The 14,487-nt window shown below is 34.8% G+C and overlaps 3 protein-coding genes, 1 non-coding gene and 1 pseudogene across 4 annotated transcripts in view; 3 read left to right on the top strand and 2 right to left on the bottom strand.

Annotated features, from left to right (window-relative positions):
- LOC106309350 (pentatricopeptide repeat-containing protein At1g12300, mitochondrial-like) overlaps positions 1–636 on the top strand; it is a 2,149-nt gene extending 1,513 nt beyond the window's left edge. The window contains exons 2-3 of the mRNA XM_013746382.1: positions 80–429; positions 471–636. Coding sequence (XP_013601836.1) covers positions 80–429; positions 471–636 — 516 coding nt within the window. The remainder of the gene's footprint in view (positions 1–79; positions 430–470) is intronic.
- Positions 637–2,379: 1,743 nt separating this feature from the next.
- LOC106308437 (keratin, type II cytoskeletal 2 epidermal) lies at positions 2,380–4,854 on the top strand. The gene is made up of 3 exons (XM_013745599.1): positions 2,380–3,688; positions 3,986–4,402; positions 4,593–4,854. The coding sequence occupies exons 1-3, from the start codon at positions 2,520–2,522 to the stop codon at positions 4,618–4,620; spliced, it is 1,614 nt and encodes a 537-aa protein (XP_013601053.1). The 5' UTR covers positions 2,380–2,519; the 3' UTR covers positions 4,621–4,854.
- Positions 4,855–5,291: 437 nt separating this feature from the next.
- TRNAR-ACG lies at positions 5,292–5,364 on the bottom strand. The gene has a single exon. It is a non-coding gene; the product is annotated as a tRNA-Arg (tRNA).
- A 1,186-nt stretch (positions 5,365–6,550) lies between these two features.
- On the bottom strand, positions 6,551–7,485 carry LOC106309351 (ethylene-responsive transcription factor ESR1). Its single transcript, XM_013746383.1, has one exon. The coding sequence runs from the start codon at positions 7,427–7,429 to the stop codon at positions 6,551–6,553; it is 879 nt and encodes a 292-aa protein (XP_013601837.1). The 5' UTR covers positions 7,430–7,485.
- Positions 7,486–13,401: 5,916 nt separating this feature from the next.
- Positions 13,402–14,180, top strand: LOC106309352 (annotated as a pseudogene).
- Positions 14,181–14,487: the final 307 nt, after the last annotated feature.

A 14,487-nucleotide genomic window follows, 5' to 3' on the forward strand; every position in this document is an offset into this window, starting at 1 on the left:
TGAGTAGTAATTAGTAGTACTACTAGTACTTCTTGTATTACTAGCATTACTAACATGTATATATGTATTTTGATTGCAGGAAATGCAACCAATGCAACCCCTTGAGTTCCACTTCAAAAGCAGTGAGTTCCCCAAGAGTTCCAAGATACAAACTAAGTGTTTTGTGACCAAAACAGTAAAGCTCATCAAGAGTAAGCCTGAGGCTGAATGGTTCACAAGCCATCCTCAGTTTCGACATTTCTTCCACATGCCAGACGAAGATAACCTGAAGCTCACGGGGATGTGGATGTTACTCCTGCGCACCATTTGTACTCCAGAAGATGATGTTGCATGGTTTGCGGTTAATGGTGTAACCATCCGCTATTCTATGAGGGAGCATGCCCTCATTTCTGGCTTAGACTGCGGTGATTATCCACCAAACTACGAGAAGTTGGGGGTTATAAGTTTGTGGATTATTACTTCCATGACAGAAAGAAGATCACCATCAGCGATGTGAAGCAGAAGATGTTGTCTATGCCACCGTGTCCAGATAGATTGAAGATGACTGTCTTGTTTTTTCTTAGTCGGGTTATCAGAGGAAAGCCGAAGGATTCTGGACATTTAGACCTCTTCATATTAAGGATGATGGATGAGTGAAGCGTGATATTCAGTCATACAACATAATGTTGTCAGGATTATGTAAGAGGAGCTCATTGTCTGAAGCGGATGCATTGTTTAGAAAAATGAAGGAAGATGGGTATGAGCCAGATGGTTGTACGTACAATACACTTATTAGAGCACATCTTCGAGGTAGTGACATAACAACTTCAGTTCAACTCATTGAAGAAATGAAGAGGTGTGGGTTCTCTTCAGATGCTTCCACCATAAAGATTGTTATGGATATGCTATCAAGTGGTGAATTGGACAAAAGCTTTCTAAATATGCTTTATGGTCCTTTTGGAGACAAATCATCATCGTTGGATTGAAATAAATCTTCTTGGAAGACGCTGGTGAGCCTTGTCGGAAGGGAGATGTGCACTTGCTAATTAATATGTCTTCTTAGAATGTTTGGATCTTATCCGCAAGAGACAAAGTCCCGGTTAATGGTTTCTGAGGTACTTGGGCTTAATAGTATAAAATTAAGTTTGTTTGCTTACATCTAAATAAATCTTGATGTCTTTTCCGTTTTATATTGCTTTCTTTCTTTCTGTTTTGTCATTGGTTCATTTTCAATGTACAATGTTTGTCATCTTCGTTTGAGCATATGTGTATTGACAAATGCTCAAGCTTGATAAGCAGTAACACTTTTGGCACTTATTCCGTCTTAAAGTTTCAGGTGATGAGAGATATGCAATGTGTTACTATGATCTGTTCAGACATTAATTACAACTAGTTTGGTTGTGCATGTCTTCATGGTTGAACTTTGGGAATTAATTTCTAGTTGTGAAAGTCTAAGAGAAGTTAATTGTGAACAGTTAGTTTATCTTCTCGTGTGATTGAATCTTGTTTTCTTCTCTCTAATAGATTTATCAAAATGTATAGAATCATTGCTGATTGTGATCGTCCAACAGGAGGCTGGGAAGGAAAAAGGGACGGTGGTTACAGCGTGTGGTGAAGAAAAGGCAGAAACAATTGCTTTGCCTTTTTTTTTTTGAACTGTGAGTTTGGTGATGGATCGATCACTTGTTGTCACTCGGATGATAGTTATAATCGATTCCCAGTTGTAGATCGATTGTGTATTACGGGGTTTTGTGGGCGTTTGAAGACAGGTTTGAGATGTTCTAAAGTAGTATGTTGACTTCATTTAAAACATGAATGGTTGTGTTTTGATCACATACAATACATTCTTGAATTCAATGTTGCTTCTGATCTACTATCACAAAACTCTGCAGTCGACACATGAAGCTAAATGAGAAAGCATGCTAAAGATTACAAAAACAACACTTGTGCTCGTATAATCCAATCATATTGAAAACTATTTATAAAAAATATTGAAAGCTAAATGAAAACACATTAATAAAAAAAAAAGAAAATAGTGTTCACAAATTTTTTGTTCTTTAAATTTTAATTTTATGTTTGAGGTTGACAAAAAAAAAATGTTGTTTTATGTGTATCTTTTATTACAACGTGGAATCATATGAGTACATAAAAAGATTACTTCAAAAAATTTAATAAAATGATGGGCTTTAAACAATGACTCGTTTCCTCATAAAGTCAACCGTCACCTTGCTAATACGTAGCGTACACCACAACGTTCTAGCCATTACTTTACTCGTCACTGATAGGTTCGTGTACTACACTGTCCTACACGGCGCGTATGTTATCTCTTTCTCCGTCCATTGCTCCTCCTCCGTTCCGTAGAACCTACAAAACAAACAGAAGGAATAAAAAAAATCCAACTTTTAATTAAATTTTCCTCTGAAAAAATTTCATCTTTTTAAGTGATTCGATTTTTCTCACTCGGAGCTCCGGGTTAAGAACCCGGTTATTCAGATCTGTGAAAAAGTTTCGAATTTATTTTGGAAATTGAGAAATCGCCGATGTTGAAACCGTGGGGTGATATCGGCGCGTGGGCCGATGAGGCCGAGCGTGCCGAGGAGGAGCAAGCTACGGCGGATGCGCAGAGCTTCCCTAGCTTGAAGGAAGCTGCGACTTCCACCAAGTCTAAGAAGAAAAAGAAGATGACTTTATCGGAGTTCACCAAGGGTGGTTCTGTTGGATTGACGAGGGAGCAGATGATTCAGCTTCCTACTGGGCCTAGGCAACGCTCTGAGGACGAAATGCAGCGTGGTGGTATTGGCGGAGGCTTCTCTTCTTACGGTGGAAGGTCTGGTGGGGGAATGTCGAGAGATCGAGATGATTCTAATGGTGGTGGGAGGAGAGGTTATGGCGGGTTTGATGATGATCAGAGAGGGGGTTCTAGGGTTTCTGATTTCCCACTGCAGTCTAGGGCTGATGAGGCTGATGATTGGGGGAAAGGGAAGAAGTCGCTTCCGGTGTTTGATCAGGGACGGCAAGGTCGTTATGGTGGTGGTGGTGGTGGTGGCAGTTTTGGTGGTGGTAGTGGTGGTAGTTATGGAGGTGGTGGTGGTGGAGGAGGCAGATATGGAGGTGGTGGTAGTGACAGTTATGGAGGTGGTGGTGGTGGTGGAGGAGGCAGATATGGAGGTGGTGGTGGTAGTTATGGAGGTGATGGAGGTGGATACTCTAAAGCTGACGGGGTTGATAACTGGGGAGCAGGTAAAAGCCACGTGTCTCTCTCAAAACCATCTACGTTTGGGTCAGGTGGTGATCAGGAGGAGCGTCGTCGTCTTGTTCTTGAACCACGAAAGGCTGTTGTTGTTGATAGTGGTGTGAGTGAGACTCTAACTGAAACTGGTGTGAAGACGAGTAAGGCTAGTCCGTTTGGAGCAGCAAGACCTAGAGAGCAAGTTCTTGCGGAGAAAGGATTGGACTGGAAGAAGCTTGACTCGGAGATTGAGGCTAAGAAGGGAAGCTCTCAAACGAGCAGACCATCGAGCGCACAGTCGAGCAGGCCGTCAAGTGCTCAGTCTAATAGGTCTGAGAGCTTAACGTTGGAGAATGTGGTGAAGCCTAGACCGAAAGTGAATCCTTTTGGGGACGCAAAGCCTCGGGAAGTGTTGTTGGAGGAACAAGGGAAAGATTGGCGCAAGATGGATTCTGAACTCGAGCATCGCAGAGTTGACAGGTCTTTTCTTCATCTGTATACTTACTTAAGTTGTTGACTGGTGAACCAAATAGAGGATAGGAAACTGTTGTCAAATGAAGACTTCAGATAGTTTTGCCACATATGCTTAGTGTTTCAGCTTTAGAAATGGAAACTAATTGAATGACTTGCCTAACTTAAGTTATAGTGTATTCGTTGTTTTCTTTTGATGTTGTGTTGTATTGAGTAAGTACATGAGTAACTTATCTGTGATTATGTTGATGACTTTGCCAATTAGCTCACTTTTGATCTATTTCTTGTGAAACAAATATGTTCCAGGCCTGAAACAGAAGGAGAGAGACTATTGAAGGAAGAGATTGAAGAACTTCGGAAGAAACTTGACAAGGAAGCAACCATCACAGCTGATAGCAAAGAATCTCAACAAGAATCCGACAGCAATAACCATAACATACCTGACATTATAAGCGCGAAAGAAAAAGAGCTGGAGTCACTGATCCGTGAGCTAGACGACAAAGTCAGGTTCAGGCCAAGAGCAGTTGAGAGGCCTGGATCAGGTGCAGGCAGCAGAACAGGCAACTATTCCGAAAGACCTCATTCCCGGGGTGGATCAGTTGAAGATGGTAGGAGTGTGGAATTCATGGAAAGGCCTAGATCACGAGGCACAGGTGGTGATGATAGAAGAAACTTCCAAGGAAGCAAGGAACGTGGATTCTTCAGCAACAGGAACGTCGACAGGTTAGTCTTTTAACAAAAGAACGGACTTGCATTATACTACTTGATAAGAATCTAAGAGATGATCATGTAGAAGTCTAGTATCTTGGAAATGATGCTGACATTAGTGTGAAGATCCAAACCTTAGTTATTCCTTGTGATGTTTGTCATCTTTGGATGCGATTAAACTGACATTTTGGGGGTTTTGCCACAGGTCATCATCGTCCAGGGATCGATGGTAAAAGAAGGAGACGGAAGAATGAATGTGGAATGAGATTTTGGAGTTTGGTTCCCATATTTTGAAGAAGCTTTAATAATAAATAATATTTAATAATAAAAGAAAAATTCATCTCCTTTGAATTCAAACCTAATTTTGGGGGGACTAGTTTTATGTTTTTGTATTTGATTCATCTTCGGAAATCGAAGCCTAATGGTTTCTTCTCCTTTTATTATTCTTAATTGTATTTGTTTGTTCTCTCTCTCTGTGACAATTATTGTGTCTTCAGAATTTTGGAGACAGACTCTGTTCTTCTGTGTTTGAAAATTCTGTTTGCCAACACTGCTGTTTCAGTAGTAAGCAATCGCAAAGCTGTGATTAACGTTTGTACCTTTCTATGTTGGTTGAATTTGGATTCAACACTTTTGGATTCGTTGCACATAGAACACTTGAAAGATTGTTTCAGTCACAGCTTCAACATTGCTCTCTATTTATTCAGCTTAAATCTGAAGTTGGTGTACACAATGACGTTCTTCTTTTCATCTCCAAAGAAAAATGATAGAACTCAAAACATTACTCACAAGTAATGAAATGACCCCATGTATATGTTTGCCTTCCGCTTTGAAATTTTAACTACTTTGGTTCGACAAAAACAAAATCAAAAGCATTTTGGTCATTAGAAATCGTAAAAAATTGCGACTCCACTGGGGATCGAACCCAGAGTCTCTGGTTTCGTAGACCAGCGCCTTATCCATTGGGCCATGGAGTCATTTTGTTCATGTTCATGAGTCTACACTAACAAATTAACATTATTTTTGTCTCTCCCGATCATGAGCACAAGAACGTCTCTTAGTGGTGAACACATGCAAAACACCAATCCTCGTATACATACCAAATCCCGACGAAACCGAGATAGAAAGAGAAATGTACTCGAAAGGGTTTAGTAAAGAGTGCCTTGATACAAAACTTTCCTAAAAGGGGAAACTCAGAAGAACACACTAGCTCATGGTTGAAGATGCACAGTCACGTACAAGGTTTTTCGCCTGATGTGAAGAGAATCCAGAAGAAAGGAGTATCATTTTAAAATCAGAGAATATCATTTTGTCGGTCTATCAAGAGTATCATTTTAAAAAAATTTAAAATCAGAGAATATCATTTTGTCGGTCTATATCAAAAGCGTCATTTTAAAATTTTGATTATACTATATGTTACTATGTTTTGAAATGAATACCGCAATAACTACGGAACACGTACATTTGCAAATTTGTGTGACGATACACACAACACCCAAACGCTCATTGCACTGTATACTACTATGGTTTTGAATTATTTATTGATCTTTTGCTAGTAAAGTAAGCTTTTCATATGGTGATAAAACAAGAGAGCACGTCAAGGTGGAGAAGACAGAGACAAACTCTGCCTTTTGGACGAATAAACGTCTCACTTTTTCATCTTCGGATTCACTTTTAAATAGGTCGATACAATTGCTAAACAAATGAAATATTTTATTCTGTATGTATTAGAGGCCTTAATCGAAAACACTTCATCTTTCATTTAGACTGGAACAATATGATTAATTTCCTTCAACTATCGTATTTGTAACTTTATATTCTTAAAACATCATTTTTAATTAGTGGTAATTGTAGAACAGCAAATATATACATAACTGTTTAGACTGTCAAACATGTTTTACATACGGAAATGCATGCAGGCACGAAGACCAAAATAAAAAAAAACTGAAATATCCAAAATAATTAAGCTTTCATATAACTGAAATATCCGAAGAACAGGGATGTAAAGCTTACAAAAACACATGGATACAAGAGTCTTAAGAGATGACAAAAGCTACGGAAATAGCTAAGTTTAACTTAAATTAAGAACTCTTTAGGTAATATCCAAAGTGCAAAAAGTTATATATAATAGAATATTCTAAAATGATGAATATCTAACACATTTCATGATAACCCCCACGCGTCTGATCCATAAGTAAAACCACCGTCTGCAACGGAGCTCATGCCATAAAAAAAACCGGAGTCACCATCTTGATAACTAATGTTTCCGTAGCAATCTAATTTTGATGCCTCCACCATCGGTTGAAACAAACTGTTGGCGGAGAATTCACGGAAGTTTTTAAGATGTCCAACCATCGGTGGAGATGGCGGTGGTGGTGGTATCAACGGCGGAGGCTGGTTGCGTTTCTTCTTCAAGAACTCTTGAACGATATCTTGCAAGAGACCAGAATCAGAATGTTCTTGCGGGAAAAACTCTGTGTAGTTTTCATCAGCGGAAGAGGAAATGCTTGCCGTTTTTGTCAAGGAGCAAGAAGAAGAGGAGGAGCCATTAGTCGCTGTTTCGCGAGAGGAATACCATAAGAGAGACTTTGTGTTCATCTTCTGCGGTGACGGTATAGGAGAACGAACGGCCTTCGTAGATTTCTTTGAGGAGAAAGAGAATCTAGGCTCGGCAAAAGGATTAGTAACAGGATAAGTATAGTTGGTCCGAGCCTTAGATCCACGAAACTCACGAGCTGCACAGTCGTAAGCACAAGCGGCTTGCTCCGCCGTATCGAACGTTCCGAGCCAACGTCTCTCCTTCGACGTGGGATCACGTATCTCCGCCGCGTAACGTCCCCACGGCCTTCGGCGAACGCCACGGTACCTTGTCCTGCCAGATCCGGTGATGGTCACTATTGCCTCCTTTGAAGACAGTGTGTTATTAACCTGCGGGGAGTTTGCATCATTGGCAAAGATTCTCGTTAGAGGAATCGGGTCGGGTTCGTAACCGGGTATGAAGGAGTGGGTAGATTCGTTGAACTTTCTTAGGGCTTCTTCCATTTTTGGTTTTTAGGGTTTGTGTGTTGAAGGACAAAAGTAAGGAGAAATGTGGAAGATCAGTTGTTGGTACGTTGACACTCGACAGAGATGGTGCTTCTAGGTATTTATAGATGCATCAAATTGTTTAACACATATGTTACAAAATAATAGATTTTTTAGAATTTTAAGTTACTTTTAGTAGTTAACGTTGATAAATTGTATATTTTTTTAAAAAAAAATTAAAAATATTTGAATTAATTAAATACTATTGATTGATGGTTATTAGAAAATGTATAGTGAAATAAAAAGTAAATTTAATTGTAAACATTTATTATATTTTTAAAATACGTGAATACTCTATAAAATCTTTTTTTAAAAAATAAAGGGAGTACTTATGTAAAACCATAATTTACTTGGGAAATCAAAAGTTACTTTAGTATATGAATTAATATTAGTGTAGTTTTCTTTCTTAATTAGGTGATGATGCAAATGGACAAATAAAACTTTTAAAATATTTTCAACTGACCAATAACGTTTTAAGTTTTCACACACATTGTAGAAACATTTTACATTATTTTAAAATGATTAGCATAGTAAACGATAAAATCAATTAGTTGAGACTACCAATAAAGATACTAACAAATTAATTCATCAATTAGTACATTCGTTTTCAACCTATATATTAACAACGTGTGTTTACCAATGAAACGGTAATTATCAGAATGTATATTTTTGTTCTAATGTGATTTATATCCTTCAACACAAAAGATGGAGAAAATTAAGAATAAAATTAATGATTTTTGAAAGTAGAGAAAGTATGAAACAAATGATATGCGTAGGCAACACTGCAGTGTATGCCTGACCTCTTGCATGTATTATTGTACGAAGAGGATTTGAGGTTTGTCTAAACGTATATGTATTTGTATATACAAGCTAAGACCATATGTATTTCAAGAACCAGATGCTTGCTTTTTATTTATTGCTTCTGTCAAGAAATAATAAAATCATGCATGTCTTCCCGTGCTTCACGTTACAACAATCCATTATAAGGCCATGATTATCCCTAAGAAACCCATTGGATTTCTTAGTTCTTAAAAAAAAAAAAAAAAAAAAAAATTAAAAAGCAAACCAATCGCGAGCTGCCACGTGTCAGTGGGGCCCGCGAACAGTGTAAGAAACTCACTAAAATCGGTTATTAATTAGTAGTTTTTGTAACCGATTCTTAAAGGTTTTGTGGGGACCCACGCACTAAGAAACCTATTAAGAACCCCGGATAATCATGCTCTAAGGTGAGTAGTAGGTGTTTCAAAAAAAAGAAAAAAAAAAAAAGAAAGTTGAGTAGAACCATAGAAATTTAGAAGTACTATTTGATAAATAAAACAGCCTTTGTACCCGTTGTCCATGCATGACATTGTGTCAGACTGTCAGTGGTATAATAATAGTGGCTATATTAATTACTGCAATATGGTAAGCCTAAACCACAAAGGAAGTTAGTTGGAATTGAAAAAGATGATCATTGAGAGAGATTCTTCAATTTTTGGGAATTAATAACATGTTTACCCGGGGTTTTTACTGAGATTTTTAGTGCGTGGATCCCCACAAAATTTTTAAAGATCGGTTACAAAAACTACTAATTAAGAACCGATTTTAGTGAATTTCTTACACTGTTTGCGAGCTCCACTGACTCGATTGGTTCACTTTTAGGGAAATGTGTTTTTGTGATTTCCAAAGCCACGAAATCAATTTCTACTACTTTGGCTCGTGTTGTGAGTTAATTTCGTGTATGTAAATGACCTCTTCTATTTCCACTAAAACAGGAGTATTTATTTCATTTTTTTTTAACGCAGGAGTATTGGTTTGTTATCAAACTGAAAATACCTAAGGTTTGGCATAAGAATGAGCATGTATGAACTAAATCCAAACCTAGTCGTCTTGGTGAAATTCAAGTAAAGTGCTAAACCAATTGCTTATCTCATAACTGAACGAATAGAACTTCAAATGAGCTTAACCAACCAACCAAACACACAAAACAAACAAGAAATTTCAGTAATATACATTCAGTTAAAAATCCATCTTAGTAAAAAAAAGTATAAACAAATAATAAAAATTGCACTCACTATAAAAAAACATAATTCATTAACTAACCAAAATTACACATTTTCATCTATTTTTCTTTCATTTTCTCTCTATCAACTCTCTACAAAACTATTTTTTTGTTGTTATTTCACAAATAAGTCCAACAAATATTATTTTCAGTTTTTCATTTTTCACGAGAATTGTTATCTTGTTTTGAACCGAATATCACTGATCACAGTATATTTACATACTAGATTAAGATCCGCGCCTTGCGCAGAATACACATTATATATAAAAATTATTTTATGTATTATATGTTCTTACATATTATGAAATAATAAATATATATTGAATAATTAAAAGTCAGTAACTATTACATATATAATTAAATTGGTGCGAACGTATAAATCAATTATATTAATCCAAACATTTAAAAAAAAAAAAATTGATAAGATATGTAATTAAATTTAAATGATATTAACATATATAGTATATTTTTAATATTAATGTCTATTTTATTTTTTTATTTTTTTAAAATGATGCTTTCCACTCATATGTTTTTTTTTATCATGTGTATTTTTAATAGCAAAAACTTTAAATTACTGATAACAAAACTTTTATTGTGGGATTAATAATTTTAGTAATTGATAATCTAAAAATATTTATCAATGTTAGTTCAAAACTTTTATCAAAAAAAAATTATTCAAAGTAAATTTTGAAACTAAAATATTTATTTATTCAATATGGTTTATAGTTTAATTTAGAATGATATATATACATATATATTTTAAATCTTAATGATTAATTAAATTAGACTTTTTACTTATATGATTTTGCAATCATTTGTATTTTGTCATAACAAAAATTTTAAACCATGGATCGCAAAATTTGAATGTGAGGCTTTTAACAGTTTTAGTAATTTATAGTCATTTTCTAAAATTCAAAATATAAAATATACAGAAAAATCTAAATTTTTATAATATGGTTATTGTGTTTTTTTTTAAATTATTTTAATAGTTTTAAATTAAACAAATTTGATAGAAGATACATTTTTTATCATATATTTATTATTCAAAATCATTAATTGTCATATATACTTTACCCACATTAGGTAATTCCGTAATCTTTATTTAAGGAAATAATAAATAACATTAATAATGAATTTATGGTTAGTTTAATAAAAAGTTTATTATATAATTAGATGGACCAACTTATTTCTCTAATGATTCTAAAAATTATTCTAATGATGATATGTACCTACAAAAAGAAATTGTAATGTTTAACAAATAATGTATAGGGGATTAACCGCTATAATATATATTTGCTCCTTATTTATATCGCACGGGACATCATCAAGGGTGAAGCTAAATTTTTTTTTGTGATGGGTGCATCTGTCTATAGAAATAAAAATATAAGCAAAAGATGGCCTCGAACTTGAAATATTATTGGTGCACATGAGAGATTTTACCACTATATCTAGCACAATTTCATTGATTTTACATATAAAACTGTAAATATTGATATTTTAATGAATGCACATGCCTCCATAGTATATGATATACCTTCTCCCTTGGACATCATAACATATTTCTTGTTGGATTTTCTTATTCTCCATTAAAGAATAATGTGAGAGTATAGTGTAAGTGTGTAACCAGTCGAAACATGATTTGATAGATTTCGAAAGAGGGAGTAATGGTGTGGGTCGAGAAAAGAAGATTTTTAACGACAAAGAAAGAGAGTACTTTGAAAAAAACAAAAACTGCAAATTCCATCAATCAAGTTTTCTCCTTGAAACGCGGACTTTACTTTCATCAACCTAATTCATTCTTCCAAGAACAACAACAATCATGTTAAAAAAAAAACAGAAAACTGAATACATATTTTCTTGAAATAATGATCATTGATCAGGGATAAGTAGTATAAATCAGATTTCTATATTTGTTTTGTTTTCTTAAGGAGAAATTCCTCTATTATATGGAGTATTAATTTATTTATCGAGTTAAAATTGTGATACAAAATAGGTTAGAAAAATGAAAAAGTGAGTGACCTTTTGAGCCATCAGAAAAGATCATTCTCATCATTTTGCCCCCTATGAATTTATGATGTGTTCCCTGCGCACCCATGCGTTGCATAATTATTACTCCCTGATTTGACTATCGAGATTTTTAAATTTTAACCTATATATTATTGATTTATATATTAATTTATAGCCAAACATCATTAAATGCATACACACGCTGAGTAATACCACAATTTAGTTTTCAATATAAAAATTGGAAAATTATAAAATGATACTGCTCATAACACTTATGAAGTGTTTTATCATTTGAGAAATCCAGCCACAAAAATTAAAATTGCCAAAATATATTAGATTAATCACTAAACCAAAAACATATTCTTGAAAACATGATTTTTAATGTAAGGTATTTACAATAACTAAAAGATTACAGTTAATCGACCCCATTGATGATGTATGAGTATTTTTAAGAGAATAAAATGAGTTTTTCATATATTCATTAAAGTTTAGGGAATTTGCAAGTTTACGTTGGAGTCGTTTGAGATTAGAGATAACATATTGAATTACAAAGAGAAATGCTACCAGTCTGGAACACATCTACATCTACACACATTCGTAACTAGCACTTCACACTCGAACAATGTTGAAACAATTGAACAGTAGCCGATTGAATGACAGCATAAAACGAGAACTAGAAGTTACATGGTTGGTTTCGGATTCAAACTGAAACTTTGAATTATTGGAAAATCTTGGTACCACCGTTCGACATGATATACCTATATGGGTTACTGTTAAAGGAACTTAGGTACGTAGTATTGTCGCAACACGTCTATATATAAAACTAAGATTGAAATAATCGAAGGTTTATTTATAAGGAATTAACGTCTGAGTAGTAAGATAACCACTTCTCATTTCAAGTTTCAACCTTTTGTCAATTAGTGTTAAGTACACAAGTATCATTGTTATTAAACAGTATTGGCAGGTTTTGCTTAGACTTTGAGAAGATAGACCAAACTTAGAGTTTGTCGTTTTGAGAGTAATTATACTAGATATCGGTCCTAATCTATATACGCTTGCACATCGTCAATTAGTGTTAGATATACAAATATCATTGTTATATTAAACAGTAGTGAAGATTTTGGTTATGGTGCTAATTAAAAATCATTTGTTTGATATGTTGTAGTTTTTGGTTGGTCTGATAAAACTTTTTATTTAAATAAGTTTTTAGAAATACCTTATAATAAAATGTTGATAATAATAAAGTTGAGTAGTATAATAAAAATTGGAAAGGGGGATAATGATTTGCCAAACTCAGAGCAAGATCAACACTTTTTGGTTCTGATCAGATTGTCTCCTAGTATCAATCTGTTTTATCGTCGTGCGTGATTTGATTTGAGATCTCTGTGATGTATTTGATTTAGGTTTCGTTGATGCTGTTATCGTAGTATCATTGTTATTAAACAGTATTGGCAGGTTTTGCTTAGACTTTGAGAAGATAGACCAAACTTAGAGTTTGTCGTTTTGAGAGTAATTATACTAGATATCGGTCCTAATCTATATACGCTTGCACATCGTCAATTAGTGTTAGATATACAAATATCATTGTTATATTAAACAGTAGTGAAGATTTTGGTTATGGTGCTAATTAAAAATCATTTGTTTGATATGTTGTAGTTTTTGGTTGGTCTGATAAAACTTTTTATTTAAATAAGTTTTTAGAAATACCTTATAATAAAATGTTGATAATAATAAAGTTGAGTAGTATAATAAAAATTGGAAAGGGGGATAATGATTTGCCAAACTCAGAGCAAGATCAACACTTTTTGGTTCTGATCAGATTGTCTCCTAGTATCAATCTGTTTTATCGTCGTGCGTGATTTGATTTGAGATCTCTGTGATGTATTTGGTTTCGTTGATGGTTGTGATACATTTGGTTTTTGATCGTTGTGTAGGTTTCCAAGTGTGTCATTCGTTGGGAGGAGGAACTGGATCTGGGATGGGAACGCTTTTGATCTCTAAGATTAGGGAGGAGTATCCAGATCGTATGATGATGACCTTCTCTGTGTTTCCTTCTCCTAAGGTCTCCGACACTGTTGTTGAGCCATACAATGCAACGCTCTCTGTGCATCAGCTCGTTGAAAACGCTGACGAGTGTATAGTTCTCGACAATGAGGCTCTCTACGACATCTGCTTCCGTACCCTCAAGCTTTCTAACCCCTCCTGTGAGTAAGACTCTGTATATATTAACCTTAATGTAACGTTTGGGTCTTGACTTGTTTGTTTTGTGTGATTTGCAAGTCGGTGATCTGAACCATCTCACCTCGGCTACAATGAGTGGTGTTACATGCTGTCTTCGTTTCACTGGTCAACTCAACTCCGACCTTAGGAAGCTCGCTGTGAACCTGATCCCTTTCCCAAGGCTCCACTTCTTCATGGTGGGTTTTGCACCGTTGACATCGAGAGGATCACAATACAGTGCCTTGAGTGTCCCTGAGCTGACCCAGCAGATGTGGGATGCGAAGAACATGATGTGCGCTGCTGACCCTCGTCACGTAAGTACGTTACTTAACTGCATCCACTGTGTTCCGTGGAAAGCTGAGCACTAAGGAGGTTGATGAGCAGATGATGAACATCCAGAACAAGAACTCATCATACTTTGTGGAATGGAATAATTTCTAAACGTTTATAATAGAATTATAGACACTTATAATAGCTTTATGAATATTTACTTCTAAATGTTTGTAAAGATTTATAAACTCTTATTAAAGATTTATAAACTCTTGAAAAAAATTATTAACTCTTATAATATTTTATAAACCTTAATATACAGATTTATAAGCCTCTATAAAATTTTATAAGACTTCATAAAATAATTACCTTTTGAAATTCTACAAATCCTCATAAATGATTTTATAAACCCTTATAAATAATTTTAAACATTCTTATAAATGATTTATAGACCCTTATAAAAAGTTTCTATATATTC

This window comes from Brassica oleracea, chromosome C8 (assembly GCF_000695525.1).
Source record: "Brassica oleracea var. oleracea cultivar TO1000 chromosome C8, BOL, whole genome shotgun sequence".
Classification (NCBI taxonomy): Eukaryota; Viridiplantae; Streptophyta; class Magnoliopsida; order Brassicales; family Brassicaceae; genus Brassica; species Brassica oleracea.

Bases quoted from the DNA above. Each gene is read 5' to 3' on its own strand.
- LOC106308437 (XM_013745599.1), top strand. From the start codon at position 2,520: ATGTTGAAACCGTGGGGTGATATCGGCGCGTGGGCCGATGAGGCCGAG. The intron at 3,689-3,985 runs GTCTTTTCTTCA...AATATGTTCCAG, and splicing joins GAGCATCGCAGAGTTGACAG to GCCTGAAACAGAAGGAGAGA. The intron at 4,403-4,592 runs GTTAGTCTTTTA...GTTTTGCCACAG, and splicing joins AGCAACAGGAACGTCGACAG to GTCATCATCGTCCAGGGATC.
- LOC106309351 (XM_013746383.1), bottom strand. From the start codon at position 7,429: ATGGAAGAAGCCCTAAGAAAGTTCAACGAATCTACCCACTCCTTCATA.